The sequence below is a fragment of the Salmo trutta genome, chromosome 6 (assembly GCF_901001165.1).
Source record: "Salmo trutta chromosome 6, fSalTru1.1, whole genome shotgun sequence".
Classification (NCBI taxonomy): domain Eukaryota; kingdom Metazoa; phylum Chordata; class Actinopteri; order Salmoniformes; family Salmonidae; genus Salmo; species Salmo trutta.
This window is the reverse complement of record NC_042962.1, coordinates 46,973,470-46,998,267: the sequence shown is the minus strand read 5'-3', so window position 1 is coordinate 46,998,267 and position 24,798 is coordinate 46,973,470. Positions and strand designations below refer to the sequence as shown.

Genomic DNA, 24,798 nt, shown 5'->3' with positions numbered 1-24,798 from the left:
AGATCATGATCAGTATAAAGCAAATTACAGACTCTTAAACCTTCAAGCTGCATACTGGACCCTATTCCAACTAAACTACTGAAAGAGCTGTTTCCTGTGCTTGGCCCTCCTATGTTGAAAATAATAAACGGCTCTCTATCCACTGGATGTGTACCAAACTCACTAAAAGTGGCAGTAATAAAGCCTCTATTGAAAAAGCCAAACCTTGACCGAGAAAATATAAAGAACTATCGGCCTATATCGAATCTCCCATTCCTCTCAAAAATATTTGAAAAAGCTGTTGCGCAGCAACTCACTGCCTTCCTGAAAACAAACAATGTATACGAAACGCTTCAGTCTGGTTTTAGACCCCATCATAGCACTGAGACTGCACTTGTGAAGGTGGTAAATTACCTTTTAATGGCGTCAGACCAAGGCTCTGCATCTGTCCTCGTGCTCCTAGACCTTAGTGCTGCTTTTGATACCATCGATCACCACATTCTTTTGGAGAGATTGGTAACCCAAATTGATCTACACGGACAAGTTCTGGCCTGGTTTAGATCTTATCTGTCGGAAAGATATCAGTTTGTCTCTGTGGATGGTTTGTCCTCTGACAAATCAATTGTAAATTTCAGTGTTCCTCAAGGTTCCGTTTTAGGACCACTATTGTTTTCAATATATATTTTACCTCTTGGTGATGTCATTCGGAAACATAATGTTAACTTTCACTGCTATGTAGATGACACACAGCTGTACATTTCGATGAAACATAGTGAAGCCCCAAAATTGCACTCGCTGGAAGCCTGTGTTTCAGACATAAGGAAGTGGATAGCTGCAAATGTTCTACTTTTAAACTCGGACAAAACAGAGATGCTTGTTCTAGGTCCCAAAAAACAAAGAGATCTTCTATTGAATCTGACAATTAATCTTGATGGTTGTACAGTCGTCTCAAATAAAACTGTGAAGGACCTTGGCGTTACTCTGGACCCTGATCTCTCTTTTGACGAACATATCAAGACTGTTTCAAGGACAGCTTTTTTCCATCTACGTAACATTGCAAAAATCTGAAACTTTCTGTCCAAAAATGATGCAGAAAAATGTATCCATGCTTTTGTCACTTCTAGGTTAGACTACTGCAATGCTCTAGTTTCTAGCTACCCAGATAAAGCACTAAATAAACTTCAGTTAGTGCTAAACACAGCTGCTAGAATCTTGACTAGAACCAAATAAATGTATCATATTACTCCAGTGTTAACCTCTCTACACTGGCTTCCTGTTAAGGCAAGGGCTGATTTCAAAGTTTTACTGCTAACCTACAAAGCATTACATGGGCTTGCTCCTACCTATCTTTCCGATTTGGTCCTGCCTTACATACCTACACGTACGCTACGGTCACAAGACGCAGGCCTCCTTACTGTCCCTAGAATGTCTAAACAAACAGCTGGAGGTAGGGCTTTCTCCTATAGAGCTCCATTTCTATGGAATGGTCTGCCTACCCATATGAGAGACGCAGACTTGGTCTCAACCTTTAAGTCTTTATTGAAGACTCATCTCTTCAGTATGTCCTATGATTGTGTAGTATGGCCCAGTATTGCTGTCTCTGCCTGGCCGGTTCCCCTTTCTCCACTGGGATTCTCTGCCTCTAACCCTATTACAGGGGCCGAGTCACTGGCTTACTGGTGCTCTTCCATGCCGTCCCTGGGAGGGGTGCGTCACTTGAGTGGGTTGAGTCATTGACGTGATCTTCCTGTCTGGGTTGGCGCGCCAACCCCCTTGGGTTGTGCCGTGGCGGAGATCTTTGTGGGCTATACTCGGTGTTGTCTCAGGATGTTAAGTTGGTGGTTGAAGATATCCCTCTAGTGGTGTGGGGGCTGTGCTTTGGCAAAGTGGGTGGGGTTATATCCTGCCTGTTTGGCCCTGTCCGGGGGTATCGTCGGATGGGGCTACAGTGTCTCCCGACCACTCCTGTCTCAGCCTCCAGTATTTATGCTGCAGTAGTTTGTGTCGGGGAGCTAGGACCAGTCTGTTATATCTGGAGTATTTCTCCTGTCTTATCCGGTGTCCTGTGTGAATTTAAGTATGCTCTCTAACTCTCTCTCTCTCTTTCTCGCTCTCGGAGGACCTGAGCCCTAGGACCATGCCTCAGGACTACCTGGCATGATGACTACTTGCTGTCCCCAGTCCACCTGGCCGTGCTCCAGTTTCAACTGTTCTGCCTGCGGCTATGGAATCCTGACCGGTTCACCGGACGTGCAACCTGTCCCCGACCTGCTGTTTTCAACTCTCTAGAGACAGCAGGAGATGTAGAGATACTCTGAAGGATCGTCTACTGAAAAGCCAATTGACATTTACTCCTGAGGAGCTTACCTGTTGCACCCTCGACATCCACTTTGACCCTGCTGGTCACCTATGAACATTTGAACATCTTGGCCATGTTCTGTTATAATCTCCACCCGGCACAGCCAGAAGAGAACTGGCCACCCCTCACAGCCTTGTTCCTCTCTAGGTTTCTTCCTAGGTTCTGGCCTTTCTAGGGAGTTTTTCCTAGCCACCGTGCTTCTACACCTGCATTGCTTGCTGTTTGTGGTTTTAGGCTGGGTTTCTGTACAGCACTTTGAGATATCAGCTGATGTAAGAAGGGCTTTATAAATAAATTTGATATGTCTGGATCTGACAGTGTGCCAGCAGCCAGCATCATCTCATGTCCTCCACGTGATAGTTTATCAACAATGGGACTCTGATAGTGTTGGGTTGAATCACCCTTTTCATGTCTGAGATAGAGAAAAAATGTTTCACTTGCAATGGTGGAAAAAGCAGCACATCAAAAGCAGGACATCAACTATGTCCATCACCTTATTTGTGTTGGTTTATTCCTCTTAGAAAAACCTACCAATGTCACAGCAATACAAACATCTAAACTGGCTACTGTTTTACACATCATTTTGGTATCTTTGGTATCCAACGAACTGATAGTGTGGGATTGCTAGGTTAAAATCTACTGTAGTTACAATGAATAAATAACAGGCCTAAGCAAACTTGGTCTCATTGGATTTTATTATGTAACAAGACCAATCGGGGTATGCTTGAGTTTATTTAAAAACAAATATGCTCTGCTCCACTGCGTCCTTTTTTCGGGCAAAACAGCTTATGGGAGAAAAGAGAAGGTTTGTGACATCCCTTACCACAAACATACTTTACTGTTGAAAAGGTGCACTTAACAGTATATCAACCTGTGGAATTACATTTACTGAAAAATATTAATTTGGATTGTTGTGTCAAAAAGGTGAGCTGGGTTAAGTCATGTAGTACCTTAAAGGGCTTAAAAAAGGTCCAGCGGAAGAGTGAACCCATGTAGAAGGGAGTCCCAGGGGTGAACATGTGATCCCCAGCAGAGTCCCATCCACCATCATCTGAACACAATTCAGGAGAGCCTTAATCAATTGTTAAACTGAATGTAAACCATGTGCTACCAATTTTGGGGGGGATTGAAGCCTGAACCCAGTTAAGATTTAGAATAGTCAATGGTGAACATTATTTTGTTCACCAGCCCATTCAGGCTTGTTACGAGAGTAGAGAGGATATTTACTGTTCAAAAGGGCACTTACCTCCTGGCACGCACATCGGTGAGAGAGGTCTGAGCATGTGAGCCAGGGCAGCGTCTGATATTCCAGGCCCAGCTTTGGTAGTTGTACATGGATAACCTGGGTATTTGCCCATTGGAGCACCTTTAATAGAAATCAGTGTTATATAAGGTAAATGACGAGCTGAAATCTCTCACTCACTCTCTCTCTCTCTCTCTCTCTCTCTGTGAAATAAATGTGAGCTAGCTAAAGCACAATCACCTGCTCTCATTGAATATGGATTAACTCCATTTTGGGCCGTTTGGCAGCCCTGTGGTGGAGGGAAAAAATCCAATTGGCAGGGAGGAAGTAGAGTAGTTCTGGCCTTTGGAACTGAAGTGTCTTTTTGTCTTTTTTTATGTTGCCGTGTCAGACCCTTCAGCAGTTCATTTTTCTGCGGTGGTGGGACAAACTGGGAAAGGACATAAACAAATAATATAAACATGAGAATTGCTGATTGCAGTTAAAATAGGACTTTTATTTACATATTAAAAAAGGGACAGTTTGGAGTGAGTAGCCTACCTCAAATCTCTGAAGAGACTCAGCTACCACTGGACAGATGGGCAGCTCAAACATGGCGTGCTTCACTGGTGGAGAAATGGGCAGTTCATCCACGATGGGTTTCACTGGTGGGGCGATGGGCAGCTCAACCACGATGGGCTCCACTGGAGGTGGAGGGAAGAAATCCGATAGGGCGGGACGAGGCTGAGTAGTTCTGGCCTGTGGAACTGAAGTTTCCATGTCTTTCTCTCTTTTTCTATGTCGCTGTGTTAGACCCTTCAGTGGCTTATTTTTCCGCGGTGGTGGGGCAAACTGGGAAAGGACATAAACAAATCAAATACGTTACATACGCTGAATACAACAAGTGTAGACCTTACCGTGAAATGCTTACTCACAAGCCCTTAACTATTAATTTCTTAACTTCATTGTTGGTTAAGAAAAGATTGACTGACTAAATAAGTCAAATAAAAAAGCCTACATAAATGTGTGAATTGCTGATTGCAGTTAAACTAGGACCATGATTTACATATTAAAAGAGATAGTCTGGAGTGAGTAGCCTACCTCAAATCTCTGAAGTGACTCAGCTTCCACTGGAGCGATAGGCAGCTCAAACATGACGTGCTTCACTGGTGGAGAGATGGACAGCTCAACCACGATGGACTCCACTGGTGGAGAAACGGGAAGCTCGACCACGATGGGCTCCACCGGGGGAGAGATGGGACGCTCGACCACGATGAGCTCCACCGGTGGAGAGATGGGACGCTCGACCACGATGGGCTCCACCGGTGGAGAGATGGGACGCTCGACCACGATGGGCTCCACTGGTGGAGAGGTGGGCAACTCAAACGTGATGTGCTTCCCTGGTGGAGAGATGGGCCGATCAACAACAATGGGCTTCAATGGTGGAGAGATGGGCAGCTCAAACACAATGAGCTCCAATGGTGGAGAGATGGGACGCTCGAACACGATGGGCTTCACTGAAGGAAAGATGGGCTATATATATAGTGATATTAAAACAGAAGGTTAGTACAGAAACAACACGGATCAATTACAATGTAATTGACACATGGCCTAAAACATACCTGTTCGCTTACTTATGAAAATGCAAACCATAATAATCATCCTCTCCCTCATCATCCATCCTAAACCATGCTGTCTCATCAAATGAAGAAACGTACCTGTGCCCTACTCCGTGTGCACAACAGGTTAACATAACACCACATGAAGAACTTAGATTGGTACTCCTGACACTTCTGCCATGCAATCTCAATCATCTCCTTAAGAGTCCCAATGCTACAGGAGAGGAAACACACCAGGTTGTTTAGAATGGGTGGAAGGAGGCTTCACACCGTGGATATGAAACGGTCTTTAGATTTTAGACCTGAACTCAATCCAGGTACTCTGGGTAATCGAGGTAATCTGAAACTCCATTACATTGGTCCAAAATCTCAATCAACTTAACTGTAAAGGCAGTGTAATCAAAGCACTCCAAATCCAAACATGAATGTATCTGGAAGACAGTGTAGCTGTGCAGATGTCATTGATGTGTTAATGAACAAAGTACTTACTTTGCAAGAAGCCCATGGGACGCTATGCAGACTCCAGGCTGCTCCTGTGGACTCTGCTGGGGGAAATGAGAGGATGTAGGGAGGGGGAGATAGGCCGGAACGTCGACAATCAGAGAAGAACCAGCCTCTATTCTCCAGTTGGCCCATTGATCAAGTTGATCCTGGTGGTTCACAGGTGGAGAGATGGGCAGCTCTACCACGATGGACTTCACTGGTGGAGAAGTGGGCAGCTCAACCAAGATAGGCTTCACTGGTGGAGAGATAGGAAGCTCCACAACGATGGGTTTCACTGGAAGAACGATGGGCAGCTCAAACGTGATGTGCTCCACTGGTGGAGAGATGGGCAGATCAACCATGATGGGCTTCACTGGTGGAGATATGGGAAGCTCCGCCATGATGGACTTCACTGGTGGAGAGATGGGCAGCTCAACCATGATGGGCTTCACAGGTGGAGAGATGGAGTGCTCAGCTACAATGGGATCCACTGGAGGTGGAGGGAAGAAATCCTGGGCCCTTTGGCATCTCTTTGGTGTAGGTGGAGGGAAATAATCCGATAGGGATGGAGGAGGCTGAGTAGTTCTGGCCTGTGGAACTGAAATTTCCACGTCTTTCTGTCTTTTTCTATGTTGCTGTGTCAGACCCTTCAGTGGAATATTTGTCCATGGTGGTGGGGCAAACTGGGAAAGGGCATTAACAAATCCAATCAAATTGCATTTGTCACATGCACCGAATACAACAAGTGTAGACCTTAATGTGAAATGCTTACTCAAAATGAAGTTTAAGAAAATATTTACTAAATAAGCGAAAGTAAAAACAAAAAGCCCATATTCAGAGAGGTTGGGTTAAATGAGGAAGACACATTTCAGTTGAATGAATTCACATGTACAACTGACTAGGAATACCACTTTCCCTTTCCATATAAACGTGAGCATTGCTGATTGCAGTTAAAATAGGACCATGATTTAAGAATTGAAAGGGATAGTTGAGTGAGTAGCCTACCTCAAATCTCTGAAGCGACTCAGCTTCCACTGGAGCGATAGGCAGATCAACCACAATGGGCTTCACTGGTGGAGAAATGGGCAGGTCAACCATGATGGGTTCCACTGGTGGAGAGGTGGGCAGCTCAACCACGATGGGCTTCACTGGTGGAGAGGTGGGCAGTTCAACCACGATGGGCTTCACTGGTGGAGAGACGGGCAGCTCAACCACACTGGGCTCCACTGGTGGAGAGACGGGCAGCTCAACCACACTGGGCTCCACTGGTGGAGAGACGGGCAGCTCAACCACACTGGGCTCCACTGGTGGAGAGACGGGCAGCTCAACCACACTGGGCTCCACTGGTGGAGAGACGGGCAGCTCAACCACACTGGGCTCCACTGGTGGAGAGACGGGCAGCTCAACCACACTGGGCTCCACTGGTGGAGAGACGGGCAGCTCAACCACACTGGGCTCCACTGGTGGAGAGACGGGCAGCTCAACCACACTGGGCTCCACTGGTGGAGAGACGGGCAGCTCAACCACACTGGGCTCCACTGGTGGAGAGACGGGCAGCTCAACCACACTGGGCTCCACTGGTGGAGAGACGGGCAGCTCAACCACAATGGGCTCCACTGGTGGAGAGACGGGCAGCTCAACCACAATGGGCTCCACTGGTGGAGAGACGGGCAGCTCAACCACAATGGGCTTCACTGGTGAAGAGATTGGCCATTCAATCATGATGGGCTTCACTGGTGGAGAGATGGGCAGCTCAACCATGATGGGCTCCACTAGTGGAGAGATGGGCAGCTCAACCATGATGGGCTTCACTGGTGGAGAGGTGGGCAGCTGAACCACGATGGGCTTCACCGGTGGAGAGATTAACAGGTCCACCATTATAGGTTTCACTGGTGGAGAGATGGGCGGCTCAACCATGATGGGCTTCACTGGTGGAGAGATGGGCAGCTCAACCACAATGGGCTCCAGTGGTGGAGAGGTGGGCAGCTCAACCATGATTGGCTTCACTGGTGGAGAAATGGGCAGCTCAACCACAATGGGCTTTGCTGGTGGAGAGATGGCTAGCTCAACCACAATGGGCTCCAGTGGTGGAGAGATGGGCAGCTCAACCATGATGGGCTCCACTGGTGGAGAGGTGGGCAGCTCAACCATGATTGGCTTCACTGGTGGAGAAATGGGCAGATCAACCACGATGGGCTTTGCTGGTGGAGAGATGGCTAGCTCAATCATGATGGGCTTCACTGGTGGAGAGAAGGGCAGCTCAACCACGATGGGCTCCACTGGTGGAGAGATGGGCAGCTCAACCATGATGGGCTTCACTGGTGGAGAGATGGGCAGCTCAACCACAATGGGCTCCACAGGTGGAGAGATGGGCAGCTCAACCACAATGGGCTCCACAGGTGGAGAGATAGAGTGCTCAGCTACAGTGGAATCCACTGGAGGTGGTGGGAAGAAATCCTGGGCCCTTTGGCATGTCTTTGGTGTAGATGTAGGGAAATAATCCGATAGGGACGGAGGAGGCTGAGTAGTTCTGGCCTGTGGAACTGAAATTTCCACGTCTTTCTGTCTTTTTCTATGTTGCTGTGTCAGACCCTTCAGTGGAATATTTTTCCATGGTGGTGGGGCAAACTGGGAAAGGGCATTAACAAATCCAATCAAATTGCATTTGTGACATGCACCAAATACAACAAGTGTAGACCTTACCGTGAAATGCTTACTCAAAATGAAGTTTAAAAAAATATTTACTAAATAAGCTAAAGTAAAAACAAAAGCCAATATTCAAAGGGGTTGGGTTAAATGAGGAAGACACATTTCAGTTGAATGCATTCACATGTACTACTGACTAGGTATACCATTTCCCTTTCCATATAAAACGTGAGCATTGCTGATTGCAGTTAAAATAGGACCATGATTTACAAATTGAAACAGACATTTTGGAGTGAGTAGCCTACCTCAAATCTCTGAAGCGACTCAGCTTCCACTGGAGCGATAGGCAGCTCAACTACATTGGGCTTCAGTGATGGAGAGATGGGCAGCTCAACCGCGATGGGCTCCACTGGTGGAGCGGCGGGCAGCTCAACCGCGATCGGCTTCACTGGTGGAGAGATGGGCCGTTCAACCACGACGGGCTTCACTGCTGGAGAAATAGGCTGCTCAACCACAATACTCTTCGCTGGTGGAGAGATGGGCGGATCAACCACAATGGGCTTTGCTGGTGGAGAGATGGCAAGCTCAATCATGATGGGCTTCACTGGTGGAGAGAAGGGCAGCTCAACCACGATGGGTTCCACTGGTGGAGAGATGGGCAGCTCAACCATGATGGGCTTCACTGGTGGAGAGATGGAGTGCTCAGCTACAATGGGATCCACTGGTGGAGAGACGGGCAGCTCAACCACAATGGGCTCTACTGGTGGAGAAATGGGCAGATCAACCACAATGGGCTTTGCTGGTGGAGAGATGGGCAGCTCAACCATGATGGGCTTCACAGGTGGAGAGATAGAGTGCTCAGCTACAATGGGATCCACTGGAGGTGGAGGGAAGAAATCCTGGGCCCTTTGGCATCTCTTTGGTGTAGGTGGAGGGAAATAATCCGATAGGGATGGAGGAGGCTGAGTAGTTCTGGCCTGTGGAACTGAAATTTCCACGTCTTTCTGTCTTTTTCTATGTTGCTGTGTCAGACCCTTCAGTGGAATATTTGTCCATGGTGGTGGGGCAAACTGGGAAAGGGCATTAACAAATCCAATCAAATTGCATTTGTCACATGCACCGAATACAACAAGTGTAGACCTTAATGTGAAATGCTTACTCAAAATGAAGTTTAAAAAAATATTTACTAAATAAGCTAAAGTAAAAACAAAAGCCCATATTCAGAGGGGTTGGGTTAAATGAGGAAGACACATTTCAGTTGAATGAATTCACATGTATAACTGACTAGGAATACCACTTTTCCTTTCCATATAAACGTGAGCATTGCTGATTGCAGTTAAAATAGGACCATGATTTAAGAATTGAAAGGGATAGTTGAGTGAGTAGCCTACCTCAAATCTCTGAAGCGACTCAGCTTCCACTGGAGCGATAGGCAGCTCAACCACAATGGGATTCACCGGTGGAGAAATGGGCAGCTCAACCACAATGGGCTTCACTGGTGAAGATATGGGCAGCTCAAAGACGATGGGCTCCACTGGTGGAGAGGTGGGCAGCTCAACCACGATGGGCTCCACTGGTGGAGAGATGGGCAGCTCAACCACGATGGGCTCCACTGGGGGAGAGACGGGCAGCTCAACCATGATGGGCTCCACTGGTGGAGAGGTGGGCAGCTCAACCAGAATGGGCTCCACTGGGGGAGAGACGGGCAGCTCAACCATGATGGGCTTCAGTGGTGGAGAGATCGGTCGCTCAACCACGATGCGCTCCACTGGTGGAGAGGTGGGCAGCTCAACCACGATGGGCTCCACTGGTGGAGAGGTGTTCAGCTCAACCACGATGGGCTCCACTGGTGGAGAGGTGGGCAGCTCAACCACGATGGGCTTCACTGGTGGAGAGGTGGGCAGCTCAACCACGATGGGCTTCACTGGTGGAGAGGTGGGCAGCTCAACCACGATGGGCTTCACTGGTGGAGAGGTGGGCAGCTCAACCACGATGGGCTCCACTGGTGGAGAGGTGGGCAGCTCAACCACGATGGGCTTCACTGGTGGAGAGGTGGGCAGCTCAACCACGATGGGCTTCACTGGTGGAGAGGTGGGCAGCTCAACCACGATGGGCTTCACTGGTGGAGAGGTGGGCAGCTCAACCACGATGGGCTTCACTGGTGGAGAAATGGGCAGCTCAACCACGATGGGCTCCACTGGTGGAGAGGTGGGCAGCTCAACCATGATGGGCTTCACTGGTGGACAGGTGGGAAGGTCAACCATGATGGGCTTCACTGGTGGAGAGATGGGCAGCTCAACCACAATGGGCTCCACTGGTGGAGAGACGGGCAGCTCAACCACAATGGGCTCCACTGGTGGAGAGACGGGCAGCTCAACCACAATGGGCTCTACTGGTGGAGAAATGGGCAGATCAACCACAATGGGCTTTGCTGGTGGAGAGATGGGCAGCTCAACCATGATGGGCTTCACTGGTGGAGAGATAGAGTGCTCAGCTACAATGGGATCCACTGGAGGTGGAGGGAAGAAATCCTGGGCCCTTTGGCATCTCTTTGGTGTAGGTGGAGGGAAATAATCCGATAGGGATGGAGGAGGCTGAGTAGTTCTGGCCTGTGGAACTGAAATTTCCACGTCTTTCTTTCTTTTTCTATGTTGCTGTGTCAGACCCTTCAGTGGAATATTTTTCCATGGTGGTGGGGCAAACTGGGAAAGGGCATTAACAAATCCAATCAAATTGCATTTGTGACATGCACCAAATACAACAAGTGTAGACCTTACCGTGAAATGCTTACTCAAAATGAAGTTTAAGAAAATATTTAATGAATAAGCTAAAGTAAAAACAAAAGCCCATATTCAGAGGGGTTGCGTTAAATGAGGAAGACACATTTCAGTTGAATGAATTCACATGTACAACTGACTAGGAATACCACTTCCCTTTCCATATAAACGTGAGCATTGCTGATTGCAGTTAAAATAGGACCATGATTTAAGAATTGAAAGGGACAGTTTGGAGTGAGTAGCCTACCTCAAATCTCTGAAGCGACTCAGCTTCCACTGGAGCGATAGGCAGCTCAACCACAATGGGCTTCACTGGTGTAAAGACGGGCAGCTCAACCATGATGCGCTTCACTGGTGGAGAGATGGGCAGCTCAACCATGATGGGCTCCACTGGTGGAGAGATGGGCAGCTCAACCACGATGATCTCCACTGGTGGAGAGATGGGCAGCTCAACCACAATGGGCTCCACTGGTGGAGAGATGGGCAGCTCAACCACGATGGGCTCCACTGGTGGAGAGGTGGGCAGGTCAACCACGATGGGCTCCACTGGTGGAGAGGTGGGCAGGTCAACCACGATGGGCTCCACTGGTGGAGAGGTGGGCAGCTCAACCACGATGGGCTTCACTGGTGGAGAGGTGGGCAGCTCAACCACGATGGGCTTCACTGGTGGAGAGGTGGGCAGCTCAACCATGATGGGCTTCACTGGTGGAGAGGTGGGCAGCTCAACCATGATGGGCTTCACTGGTGGAGAGGTGGGTAGCTCAACCATGATGGGCTTCACTGGTGGATAGGTGGGCAGCTCAACCATGATGGGCTTCACTGGTGGAGAGGTGGGCAGCTCAACCACGATGGGCTTCACTGGTGGGGAAATGGGCAGCTCAACCACGATGGGCTTCACTGGTGGGGAAATGGGCAGCTCAACCACGATGGGCTTCACTGGTGAAGAAATGGGAAGCTCAACCACGATGGGCTTCACTGGTGAAGAAATGGGCAGCTCAGCTACAATGGGCTCCACTGGAGGTGGAGGGAAGAAATCCTGGGCCCTTTGGCATCTCTTTGGTGTAGGTGGAGGGAAATAATCCGATAGGGCGGGAGGAGGCTGAGTAGTTCTGGCCTGTGGAAATGAAGTTGCCATGTCTTTCTGTCTTTTTCTATGTCGCTGTGTCAGACCCTTCAGTGGCTTATTTTTCCACGGTGGTGGAGCAAAGTGGGAAAGGACATCAACAAATCAAATTGCATTTGTCACATGCACCAAATACAACAAGTGTAGACCTTACCGTGAAATGCTTTCTCACAATGAAGTTTTAAGAAAACAAGAATTTAGAAAATATTTACTAAATAAGCTAAAGTAAAAACAAAAAGCCCATATTCAGAGGGGTTGGGTTAAATGAGGAAGACAGATTTCAGTTGAATGCATTCAGATGTACAAGTGACCAGGTATACCCCTATACCCTTTCCATATAAACGTGAGATTTGCTGATTGCAGTTAAAATAGCACCATGATTTACAAATTGAAAGGGACAGTTTGGAGTGAGTAGCCTACCTCAAATCTCTGAAGCGACTCAGCTTCCACTGGAGCGATAGGCAGCTCAACCACAATGGGCTTCAGTGGTGGAGAGATGAGCAGCTCAACCACGATGGGTTCCACTGGTGGAGAGATGGGATGCTCGACCACGATGGGCTCCACTGAAGGAAAGATGGGCTATATATAGTGGTATAGAAACAGAAAGTTAGTCCAGAAACAACACAAATAAATTACCATGGAATTGACACATGGCCTAAAACATACCTGTTTGCTTACTTATGAAAATGCTATCCATAACAATCATCCCCTCCCTCATCATCCATCCTAACTCATGGTGTCTCATTCGATGAAGAAACGTACCTGTGCCCTACTCTGTGTGCACAACAGGGTAACATAATACCACATGAAGAACTTAGATTGGTACTCCTGACACTTCTGCCATGCAATCTCAATCATCTCCTTAAGAGTCCCAATGCTACAGGAGAGGAAACACACCAGGTTGTTTAGAATGGGTGGAAGGAGGCTTCACACCGTGGATATGAAACGGTCTTTAGATTTTAGACCTGAACTCAATCCAGGTACTCTGGGTAATCGAGGCAATCTGAAACTCCATTACATTGGTCCAAAATCTCAATCAACTTAACTGTAAAGGCAGTGTAATCATAGCACTCCAAATCCAAACATGAATGTATCTGATGGACAGCGTAGCTGTGCAGATGTCGTTGCTGTGTTAACGAACAAAGTACTTACTTTGCAAGAGGCCCAGGGGATGTTGCGAGGACTCCAGGCTGCTCCTGTGGGCTCTGCTGAGGGAGATCAGAGGATGTAGGGAGGGGGAGATAGGCAGGAGCATCGACCATCTGAGAAGAACCAGCCTCTGTTTCCCAGTTGGCCCCTTGACCAGGTTGATGCTGGTGGTTGTAATAGTCCTTCCCGTTCTCATACTTGTACGCATACTCATACTTGTACTCTTTGTTGTTTAGGGTCCACCTCTCTGTAAAAAGAATGAGAGCAGAAGCTTGATCCTCTCATTTCCATAAAGGAATGTTAATGAAATGATACAACCAAGTCCCAACTGAGGTGTGAAATACTTACCCCACTGGCCATGTTTTTCATTCCAGTGGAAATAGCCATAATCGTCGCCCTTGTAAAACCCGTCCGCATCCGCCTTAACAACATAATCAACATGGAGACAGTCAAATGAGAACAACTTTAACGGGTAAAACCTGTTATCAAAGCAAAATAGCTGGAAGGTACAGTTTAATTTGAATCCCTTTTAATGTTCTCAGAACGTATTGGGGAAAACTTTATACCGAGACCTTTCAAAGCTAGAGTCCTTCATTTAAACAATAACAAACTGGAGATGCCGCCTCTGTTTTGGGAAAAAACAGAGGGATGGGCCTGGAGAAATGTAACCACTCTCAAATTCAGACAGAGCTGGCCATCCATGATATCAAAAGTAGTTTTAAGGTTATACAGTGTTGTTTTCATTACATTTACATTGTTTACACACATTGGATTAAAACAAGCTTATATTTGGGGTTCTGATGGGGTAGGTATGACAATTGAATTAAGATCATGAGGCATGTATAAGTTATATTCTATAAGAATCAAAGGGGTATATATCATTAATTAATAAATAACTAAGGGTTCTAACTTTAAGGAACCAACCAGCTAATATTGGAAATATCTTGAAAAACTCCTGATCCCAATGTTTGGTTACTCACAACCAAAAAGGGACCAAAATGGAACATTTCCAGGCCTAGGCCTATGTCCCTGGAACGTTCTGACCGTGACATTCTACTGACATTCCATGGACCTAAAGGAAACGTTTTGAATGTTGCCAGAACTTTAGAGCCCTGAATGCTGATTGGCTGACAGCCGTGGTATACCAGACCAAATACCGCAGGTATGACAAAACATGTATTTTTACTACTCTAATTGCATTGGTAACCAGTTTATAATATCAATAAGGCACCTCAGGGGTTTGTGGTATATAGCCAATATACCACAGCTAAGGCCTGTATCCAGGCACTTCATGTTGCATCATGTTAAGAGCAGCATTTAGCCGTGGTATATTGGCAATATACCACACCCCCTCAGGGCTTATTGCTTAAGTAACCCACTGGGCACAGACATCACTTCAACATCTAGTTTTGATTTCATTTTGGTTAAGTTGTCAACTAAGGTGAACTCAACAACAGCAAAAATCACTGGGTACCTACTAACTCTGGTCTATGGTGATGGTGTGGAGGAACGCACACTACCGCCCTGGACCAGAGCTAATAGGCTACTTGCTACCGCCCTGGACCAGAGCTAATTGGCTACTTGCTACCGCCCTGGACCAGAGCTAATAGGCTACTTGCTACCGCCCTGGACCAGAGCTAATAGGCTACTTGCTACCGCCCTGGACCAGAGCTAATAGGCTACTTGCTACCGCCCTGGACCAGAGCTAATGAGCTACTTGCTACCGCCCTGGACCAGAGCTAATAGGCTACTTGCTACCGCCCTGGACCAGAGCTAATAGGCTACTTGCTACCGCCCTGGACCAGAGCTAATAGGCTACTTGCTACCGCCCTGCTCCAGAGCTAATAGGCTACTTGCTACCGCCCTGGACCAGAGCTAATAGGCTACTTGCTACCGCCCTGGACCAGAGCTAATAGGCTCCTTGCTACCGCCCTGGACCAGAGCTAATAGGCTACTTGCTACCGCCCTGCTCCAGAGCTAATAGGCTACTTGCTACCGCCCTGGACCAGAGCTAATAGGCTACTTGCTACCGCCCTGCTCCAGAGCTAATAGGCTACTTGCTACCGCCCTGGACCAGAGCTAATAGGCTACTTGCTACCGCCCTGCTCCAGAGCTAATAGGCTAGTTTCTACCGCCCTGGACCAGAGCTAATAGGCTACTTGCTACCGCCCTGGACCAGAGCTAATAGGCTACTTGCTACCGCCCTGGACCAGAGCTAATAGGCTACTTGCTACCGCCCTGGACCAGAGCTAATGAGCTACCTGCTACCGCCCTGGACCAGAGCTAACAGGCTACTTGCTACCGCCCTGGACCAGAGCTAATAGGCTACTTGCTACCGCCCTGGACCAGAGCTAATAGGCTACTTGCTACCGCCCTGCTCCAGAGCTAATAGGCTACTTGCTACCGCCCTGCTCCAGAGTGAATTGTTTGTTTACTCACATTATATGGATCCATAGTTGCTGGATCCATGTTTAGTCAATCTTCAACACAGACGCACCGCACTAAGGGTTCTAACTTTAAGGAACCAACCAGCTAATGTTGGGAATATCTTGAAAAACTCCTGATCCCAATGTTCGGTTACTCACAACCAAAAAGGGACCAAAGTGGAACATTTCCAGGCCTAGGCCTATGTCCCTGGAACGTTCTGACCGTAACATCATTCTACTGACATTCCATGGACCTAAAGGAAACGTTTTGAATGTTGCCAGAACTTTAGAGCCCTGAATGCTGATTGGCTGACAGCCGTGGTATATCAGACCAAATACCGCAGGTATGACAAAACATGTATTTTTACTACTCTAATTGCATTGGTAACCAGTTTATAATATCAATAAGGCACCTCAGGGGTTTGTGGTATATAGCCAATATACCACGGCTAAGGCCTGTATCCAGGCACTTCATGTTGCATCATGTTAAGAGCAGCATTTAGCCATGGTATATTGTCAATATACCACACCCCCTCAGGGCTTATTGCTTAAGTAACCCACTGGGCATAGACATCACTTCAACATCTAGTTTTGATTTCATTTTGGTTAAGTTGTCAACTAAGGTGAACTCAACAACAGCAAAAATCACTGGGTACCTGCTAACTCTGGTCTATGGTGATGGTGTGGAGGAACGCACACTACCGCCTTGGACCAGAGCTAATAGGCTACTTGCTACCGCCCTGGACCAGAGCTAATAGGCTACTTGCTACCGCCCTGGACCAGAGCTAATAGGCTACTTGCTACCGCCCTGGACCAGAGCTAATAGTCTACTCGCTACCGCCCTGGACCAGAGCTAATAGTCTACTCGCTACCGCCCTGGTCCAGAGCTAATAGGCTACTCGCTACCGCCCTGGACCAGAGCTAATAGTCTACTCGCTACCGCCCTGGTCCAGAGCTAATAGGCTACTCGCTACCGCCCTGGACCAGAGCTAATAGGCTACTTGCTACCGCCCTGGACCAGAGCTAATAGGCTACTTGCTACCGCCCTGGACCAGAGCTAATAGGCTACTTGCTACCGCCCTGGACCAGAGCTAATAGGCTACTTGCTACCGCCCTGGACCAGAGCTAATAGCCTACTTGCTACCGCCCTGGACCAGAGCTAATAGGCTACTTGCTACCGCCCTGGACCAGAGCTAATAGGCTACTTGCTACCGCCCTGGACCAGAGCTAATAGTCTACTCGCTACCGCCCTGGTCCAGAGCTAATAGGCTACTCGCTACCGCCCTGGACCAGAGCTAATAGTCTACTTGCTACCGCCCTGGACCAGAGCTAATAGGCTACTCGCTACCGCCCTGGACCAGAGCTAACAGGCTACTCTCTACCGCCCTGGACCAGAGCTAATAGGCTACTTGCTACCGCCCTGGACCAGAGCTAATAGTCTACTTGCTACCGCCCTGGACCAGAGCTAATAGGCTACTTGCTACCGCCCTGGACCAGAGCTAATAGGCTACTTGCTACCGCCCTGGACCAGAGCTAATAGCCTACTTGCTACCGACCTGGACCAGAGCTAATAGGCTACTTGCTACCGCCCTGGAGCAGAGCTAATATTCTACTTGCTAACGCCCTGCTCCAGAGTGAAGTGTTTGATTACTCACATTATATGGATCCATAGTTGCTGGATCCATGTTTAGTCAATCTTCAACACAGACGCACCGCACCAACCAACATCTCCGGTACAATTTCCGGTAAGGTCTCCAACATTCGGAACAACAGACCTTAATGTTTTCAGAGAGTGATCCAAGTAGTAGTCTCTAGAAACAAGTCGTTGCTACTAATAAACTAGCATTGATTGCTCGGGGTTATTTATAGGCTAGATAACGTCACAATACTAATCGTCAGATTGGAACTCATAGAGATTCTGGAACTCATTATGTAAATGTGGTAACACAACTTTGAGTCATAATGCAAGTTGTCACACTGCACGCGACCACTATTGACATGGGACGGGTTGGTCATTTGAGTCAAATATTTGGCCACTTCCTTGTGTTAGTTTAAATTTGAAAATCTAGTAGCCTAGGCCTAGCCAACAAGCCAAAAAAGTATTCAAGGGAACACTCACAGCAACACATTAAATTATTATTCTGTTCTATTTAAGTATATGGGAACACCCATAGGGAACGTACATAGGACATATTTAGTCTGTTTGTATTACCAGTATCTATTGGTAGCCGATAATGACACACTCAATAACAAGGAATGACCGGGAATACATTTTAGCTTTGCTGTTAGCTGATTGCTTAGCTGCTGAGACAGGGTGTGAGATGTTAAACCCCAGCTCTGGAACAGAAGGATTAACAGATTTGTTTCAGACATGAAACCGTCACTTAGAGATTGAAGACAGACTACAAGAATGTGTGAATGTATGTTGACATGGATGGTGTGGGGTATGCCATTTGTTACAAAGGGGAGATGACGAACTAATATTTCATAAAACAAATTAGATAGGCCTACAGTAAAATTACTACATTGTTAAGTTCCTTTAAAAGCGCATTGATACATAGGCTAGATGTTTTGATTCATGTTGATGTTCAGTGTCCTAATGATTGGGAGTGGTGCTGAAAGGACAGCTCCTGCCCCATACATAGAGCTTTTCGTTTCGGCAAAAAATAATGGCTATTCTGTTCTATTTAATTATATGGGGACATGTTCTGCACAACCACATGGTTTGCATGTTTCAAAAATATAAATGGCAGGATCAAAGTGTTTAATGCTTTCTAATTCCATCTTCCTTGCTATAATATTAGGATTTGTAATTCATACATAAAGATTGCCCGATTATTGTTTCGATCTTAATCCAAATTGCAAAAGGCTTTACTCCGCATGTTACGTCAGCGACCCCCGTAGGACTGGAAAAGAATAGGAGCGCTCCAAAAATCCGTGCTGAGAACCAGCGAGCGCCCATCCATGCCAATATTCGTACCCTTCGTCTGTCTGCTCTGGCACGAATGCCTAAGGCTTATGGACAAAACAAAATAGAATATTTGCCTTGAGGAAGAAAATATATTTGGTGTCAGTTTTTTTCCTTCTAATTACCCACGCAAACCTTCCACTATTACTCCTCCAAGCTCAGCTGACTTTCTATCGCTTGCTTCTCGGATAGTCCAGAGGAAGCGACTTGTGGCCGCTGTGGTTGGCATCGTCATGGTGTTGGCCCTTCTCATAGCAATACCGCTGCTTGTGCAAAGTACCAAGACTTCGGCTCACTATGAGATGATGGGCACCTGTCGAATGATCTGTGATCCATACAGTTCCAAACCCGCCAGCGCCACCGCCATGGAGCTCATGCAGGACCTGAATGCCATCCCGCCGCCAATGGCGCAAGGCTCCAAAGGTGAATTAGGGCGACCTGGGAAAGCGGGACCAAGGGGTCCACCGGGAGAACCAGGACCCCCCGGCCCAAGAGGACCACCTGGAGACAGGGGTGATTCCGGGAAAGCTGGTTACCCCGCGGTAACGTCAGGGACTGCAAAGACCGAAACGGACACGGACGAGGTTAACATGGCACTCGGTGAAACAAAGGTTGCGTTCTATGTCGGGTTGAAGAACCCACACGAAGGATATGAGGTGCTTAAATTCGACGATGTTGTCACAAACTTGGGAAATCAATACGACCCAACCAATGGCAAGTTCACTTGCCAAGTGTCCGGAATGTATTTTTTCACATACCATGTGTTAATGCGAGGAGGCGACGGGACAAGCATGTGGGCAGACTTGTGCAAAAACGGACAGGTAAACATTATTTCATTCAATTAGCATGTACGAAAATACTGTATTCTCATTCACGAATTTATTTGAAAACAATTAATGTCTATAAAATATTATAAATTCATGCAAAAACCAAAAGGGTATGGAGAAAAACGTATACTTTACGCACTAATTTTACGCACTCACTTTATATAATTTAGCTAGTGAACTTTTCGGCTTTATAGTAGGACATTTAGGTCCCTTCGCATTTGCTTAGCAATGGTTAACTCAGTTAAGTCGGGTAGGCTATACATTAGATTTACCACAGTAAAGAAAGGCTCGAACGTGTGTCTGATTAAGCCTTTGTCCCCCCTTCTGTGATGTCCAAAGTTACATAATATAATCTATTCTACAAAGTGATAGTGGATGAATTTGTCTGACCATAAGAGACGAAATCAAATAACCAGAAAATATCAAGTTAATGAGGATTATACTTATTTTGTGTATCCCTTCCATTACACAGGTTCGGGCAAGTGCTATTGCACAGGACGCAGACCAGAACTACGATTACGCAGGTAACAGCGTGGTTCTACACCTGGACTCCGGAGATGAGATTTATGTCAAACTGGACGGTGGCAAAGCACACGGAGGCAACAACAACAAGTACAGCACCTTCTCTGGATTCATTTTGTATCCAGATTAAATAGCCTGACAAGTTTTAGGCTACCCATGACTCTACCTCCGAATGAGGTCCAAACAGAACTTCATCTTTCATTTCGCTCTCTCATTTCCTTTGAAGAGCAGGGTGCTTATAATGGTCTTCTAACTACCAATAATATATAGGATAAATAGGCTATATAGTAGTTGAGGTCGTTTGATTGAATGTGGTAAAATGACTTTATGCAGTAGTTTGTTTTACTCAATAGGAACACCTTATGTGGAGACATAGCCTATATGTAGTTTAGGTCTAATGCACAGAGATAGAATCCTATAACCCATGTGTTCGTACATTCAGAGTACAGAGTTGTGTTTTATATTACATCACTAGGCCAATAATGCATTATATTTTGTCCTCATGTACCAATAAATATTATTTTACAGTATGTCTCAATTGAATGTTTTTTTATATATTACATTACAGAGCGAGTTACAGTAAGTAGGGACTGCATACATTTTCGTACTGGTTCCCCGTGGAAAACCAACCCACAACCCTGGCGTTACAAGCGCCATGCTCTACCAACTGAACAACACGGGACCACAGCATGGCTGAGTCTTATGGAGCAACGCTGCAGGTTGGAGTGACACCCTGCCATCCAATACTAGCACTAGTGAAGGTGCTCCTCACTTATACATTCTATCATCAGAGTCAAGACTGAAATGTGTGATTTTCCTTCACACATTTCATGTTTCCTTACGGCTTCACTTCGAAAGAAGTGCACAGCGTTAGGGTTAGTTTATGTTGAGGACCCTTATTTGCTCAATCTCCACAAGGTTAGTGGCTATTTGACAAAGAAGGCAGTGGTGTAAAGTACTTAAAATACTTTAAAGTACTACTTAAGTAGTTTTTGGGAGTATCTGTACTTTACTATTTATATTTTGGGCAACTTTTACTTTTACTTCACTACATTCCTGAAGAAAATAAAGTACTTTTTTACTCTCTACATTTTCCATTACATCCAAAAGTACTCGTTGCATTTTGAGTGCTTAACAGGATAGGAAAATTGTCCAATTCACACACTTATCAAGAGAACATCCCTGGTCATCCCTACTGCTTCTGATCTGGCGGACTTACTAAACACAAATGCATCTTTTGTAAATGATGTCTGTGTTGGGGTGTGCCCCTGGCTATTCGTACATTAGTAAAAACAAGAAAATGGTGCCGTCTGCTTTGCTTAATATAAGTAATTTGAAATGATTTATACTTTTACTTTTGATACTTGAGTATATTTAGAACCAAATACTTTTAGACTTTTACTGAAGTAGTATTTTACTGGGTGACTTCCACTTTTACTTGAGTAACTTTCAGGTGTCTATACTTTTACTCAAGTATGACAATCGGGTACTTTTTCCACCACTGAAAGAAAGTGATAATAATCTGTCCATTCTACTACCTGAAGCCATAGATTTGTTTAGATTTCGTTTGTAATTTAGGGTTGGGGTTAGGAATGTGGTTTAAGGTTGGGGTAAAGTTAAGGGTTATGGGCTCTCATAAATTGACTCACAGAGGCCCACATGAAAAAATACTACAGTTTACTATAGAATACTACAGTACTTACATAGAATTATATAGTAAACTGCAGTATACTGTAGAAAACAATATTACACACTGTAGTATCCCTTGATCATGTGTAATACTTACTGTAGAAATACTACAGCATTTTCCTCAAAAAACCCACTGTAGTAAATTCTACAGTAAAGACTACAGTAATGTCCACAAAAACACTACAGTCTGCAAAAACACAACACTTTTTTTAACTATAGTAAACACTACAGTATTTAATTAGCATTTACCCTGCACATTCCCCTCACCCATTTTGCAATTTGTGCCACCCATAAGTAAGAAACCTACATGCCAAGTATAGACCACATATTGTGATCCCTACAGGTTATAGAAAAGAGCAGAAGCTCTGAACTATTTGTTCAGACACGAGTCCTACCTACCTACCTACCTACCTACCTACCTACCTACCTACCTACCTACCTACCTACCTACCTACCTACCTAACTGTAAATAGTACAGTATACTACCATATACTACAGTAAATATTAAATACAGTATTCACTGTAGTGTTTTTACAGTGAATACTATAGTACTTATACCATAACAACTGTAGTATATTTTTTATATGGGGGTATAGGGGCTTTTTTCACACATAAATTCAAACATTACAAACCCATGAGTCACATATGCCTGTTTTTCTCTAGTCTGATGATTTTGTCTCTGTTTTAATGTGTACAAAACATTAGGAAGACCTGCTCTTTCCATGACATAGACTGACCAGGTGAATCCAAGTGAAAGCTATGATTCCCCTTATTGATGTCACTTGTTAAATTCACTTCAATCAGTGTAGATGAAGAGAAGGAGATGAAAGCCTTGAGACCATTGAGGCATGGATTGCGTATGTGTGCCATTCAGAGGGTGAATGGGCAAGACAAAATATTTAAGTGGTTTGAACTGGGTATGGTAGTAAATGCCAGGCACACCGGTTTGAGTGTGTCAAGAACTGCAATGTTGCTGGGTTTATCACACTCAACATTTTCCTGTCTGTATCAAGAATGGTCCACCACATAAAGGACATCCAGCCAACTTGACCCAACTGTGGAAGCATTGGTGTCAACATGGGCCAGCATCCTTGTGGAACGCTTTCAATACCTTGTAGAGTCCATGCCCAGAAGAATTGAGGATGTTGTTCTGAGGGCAAAACGGTGTGCAACTCAATATTAGGACAGTGTTCCTAATGTTTTGTACACTTAGTATACATGAGATTGTGACTAGGGTTTTGCTGGTGCTGTGAAAACGTGTACATAGAGTCATGTAATGGTAAAACAACCAAATGGACTTCAACTGAAGCTTTTAACTTCTCAGATATATGTTGTCATCTGTAGGAAGTGAATAAGATTACTGTACTCATTAGACCTCTACTGAAGGGCTTATTACTTTTAGGTGACTGCTGTGGTCCATCTATATTCCAAGACACTGTTGCAATGCTGTCCTCTTATTCCTTTTCTACAACATATGTCTCAGGGGCTGTCAGTGGCTTAAAGAGGATGATAGATGGATGTGTGTTTAAGGTGGAGGAAAGAGAGAGAGAGAGAGAGAGAGAGAGAGAGAGAAGGAGTCGACGAATGAACGAACAAGGTGTGTCTTTTCACTTTGATATGATGAGTTGATTGTGACGTATCATCAAATCAACCCGAGTTTATTGGTTGCTTACACAGTTTAGAAGATGGTATAGTGGGTGCAGCAAAATGCTTGCGTTACTAGCTCCTTACAGTGCAGTAGAATGTCAAACAAGCACACAAATAATCAAAAGACTTCAAACAAGAAATCAATAAATGTCCGAAAACCCAAATAACTCTGTATCAATCATCCAAATGCAATCAATCATGGGAGGTGGAGGATGGTGGATGTGTGTAGACCTGGGTCGTGTACAGTACGGCACACCATAGCAAAACAAAAAAGAGCATTTCTTATTGGTCAAGTTCAGATGGTACCTCCCTGTCAAAAAAATGTTTCAAAACATTTTCTTCCAACTGAACATACCCCTGTATAGGAATTGACTGAAAAGTCCTTAAGAGTCCTTGGAGGAACCATGTCTAGCCAACAGCATACCTAGTTCCTAAGAGGATGACCGTGTTGTGTCTCTAAGTGATGATTTCACCAGCTTTCCACCTGGAGGCAGGCAGATTGAACAGCTGTCTATCAATTAAACAGCAATCATGCAAAACAAATATTAGCCAGTCTGGTCCAGCATGGCTCTGGCTAAGTTGTTGATTTATTTCGCTGAGTTCAAGATGACTAAATTCATACCCTACTATTATCCTCAAAATAACCACCCTGATAAAAGCCTTTCTGGCATGGTTTCATCAAATACACTCAATAGTCAATATGGAAAACTTTTGTCCATTTCCTTTCTACATGTAGACTATAATGTATCCACCTTTCATGTATCCTACTCATTTCCAATGGCGTCAAAGTGCTACCAACACATATTACACACAGAACATCCCCTGGAGAGTGTTGTGGTGTGTGGTAATGATACCTCTCATCACCCCGCCTCATCACTTCTTAATTAAGGGAGGAAGTGGAGCTGCCTGCTCCACTCACCCGAACACATCACCATGCACACGGGCACATTTCAAGACTCAATCGCATCTAATAGGTACGTAGTATGTAGCTATACAGACCCCATCCGGGGGAGCTGTGGGCTATGTAAACGCCCTGGTGTAATGTCACGGATAGGGATACACTGAGAGCCGGACGGTTTTCAGAAACACTCATAAGTATGGTGGAAGCCAGGGGGCAGGCAGCTGACAAGGTGACAAAGAAGTGCTAATGACACAAGTGACCACAGGGAGTTCTATTTTCGGAACTCTTCAGAAAGTCCTGTTGCTGATGCGTAAGCTGCCACAGGGAGGTGTCCTCATTTTGCATATCAACATGGTTTTCAAGAGGAAAAACACAAATGGCCAGACAGATTTGAGATCAGTGATACTGTCTTCTGTTGTTGAAGCAGAAACAGTTAGAGGCATGAGATTGAGGGAAAAACA

At 45.8% G+C, this 24,798-nt stretch overlaps 2 protein-coding genes across 5 annotated transcripts; one reads left to right on the top strand and one right to left on the bottom strand.

Annotated features, from left to right (window-relative positions):
• Window positions 1-3,014: 3,014 nt before the first annotated feature.
• On the bottom strand, window positions 3,015-15,862 carry LOC115196069 (titin). Of its 4 annotated transcripts, none has more exons than XM_029756582.1 (17): window positions 15,797-15,862; window positions 13,706-13,778; window positions 13,361-13,604; window positions 12,971-13,085; window positions 12,629-12,787; window positions 11,333-12,265; window positions 9,700-11,010; window positions 8,614-9,378; window positions 6,668-8,290; window positions 5,669-6,345; window positions 5,279-5,393; window positions 4,662-5,093; window positions 4,122-4,412; window positions 3,822-4,011; window positions 3,585-3,704; window positions 3,289-3,389; window positions 3,015-3,123 (listed from the first exon to the last, which is right to left on the bottom strand). In XM_029756582.1, the coding sequence occupies exons 1-17, from the start codon at window positions 15,824-15,826 to the stop codon at window positions 3,073-3,075; spliced, it is 7,230 nt and encodes a 2,409-aa protein (XP_029612442.1). In that variant the 5' UTR covers window positions 15,827-15,862; the 3' UTR covers window positions 3,015-3,072. The 4 variants fall into 4 exon arrangements, with proteins under 4 accessions (XP_029612442.1, XP_029612443.1, XP_029612446.1 ...); XM_029756583.1 differs by having other exon boundaries at window positions 11,333-12,199; XM_029756586.1 differs by lacking the exon at window positions 8,614-9,378.
• A 2,978-nt stretch (window positions 15,863-18,840) lies between these two features.
• On the top strand, window positions 18,841-20,627 carry LOC115196068 (complement C1q-like protein 2). The gene is made up of 2 exons (XM_029756581.1): window positions 18,841-19,572; window positions 20,051-20,627. Exons 1-2 carry the CDS (start codon window positions 18,985-18,987, stop codon window positions 20,228-20,230), a joined length of 768 nt encoding a protein of 255 aa, XP_029612441.1. The 5' UTR covers window positions 18,841-18,984; the 3' UTR covers window positions 20,231-20,627.
• The last annotated feature ends 4,171 nt before the right edge of the window (window positions 20,628-24,798 follow it).

Coding starts and splice junctions, on each gene's coding strand:
- LOC115196069 (XM_029756582.1), bottom strand. CDS start 15,826: ATGGATCCAGCAACTATGGATCCATATAAT. Junction 9,379..9,699: donor AGTCGCTTCAGAGATTTGAG/GTAGGCTACTCA, acceptor GCCCTTTCCCAG/TTTGCCCCACCACCATGGAC. Junction 5,394..5,668: donor TCCCATGGGCTTCTTGCAAA/GTAAGTACTTTG, acceptor CCTCTCCTGTAG/CATTGGGACTCTTAAGGAGA.
- LOC115196068 (XM_029756581.1), top strand. CDS start 18,985: ATGGTGTTGGCCCTTCTCATAGCAATACCGCTGCTTGTGCAAAGTACC. Junction 19,573..20,050: donor ACTTGTGCAAAAACGGACAG/GTAAACATTATT, acceptor TCCATTACACAG/GTTCGGGCAAGTGCTATTGC.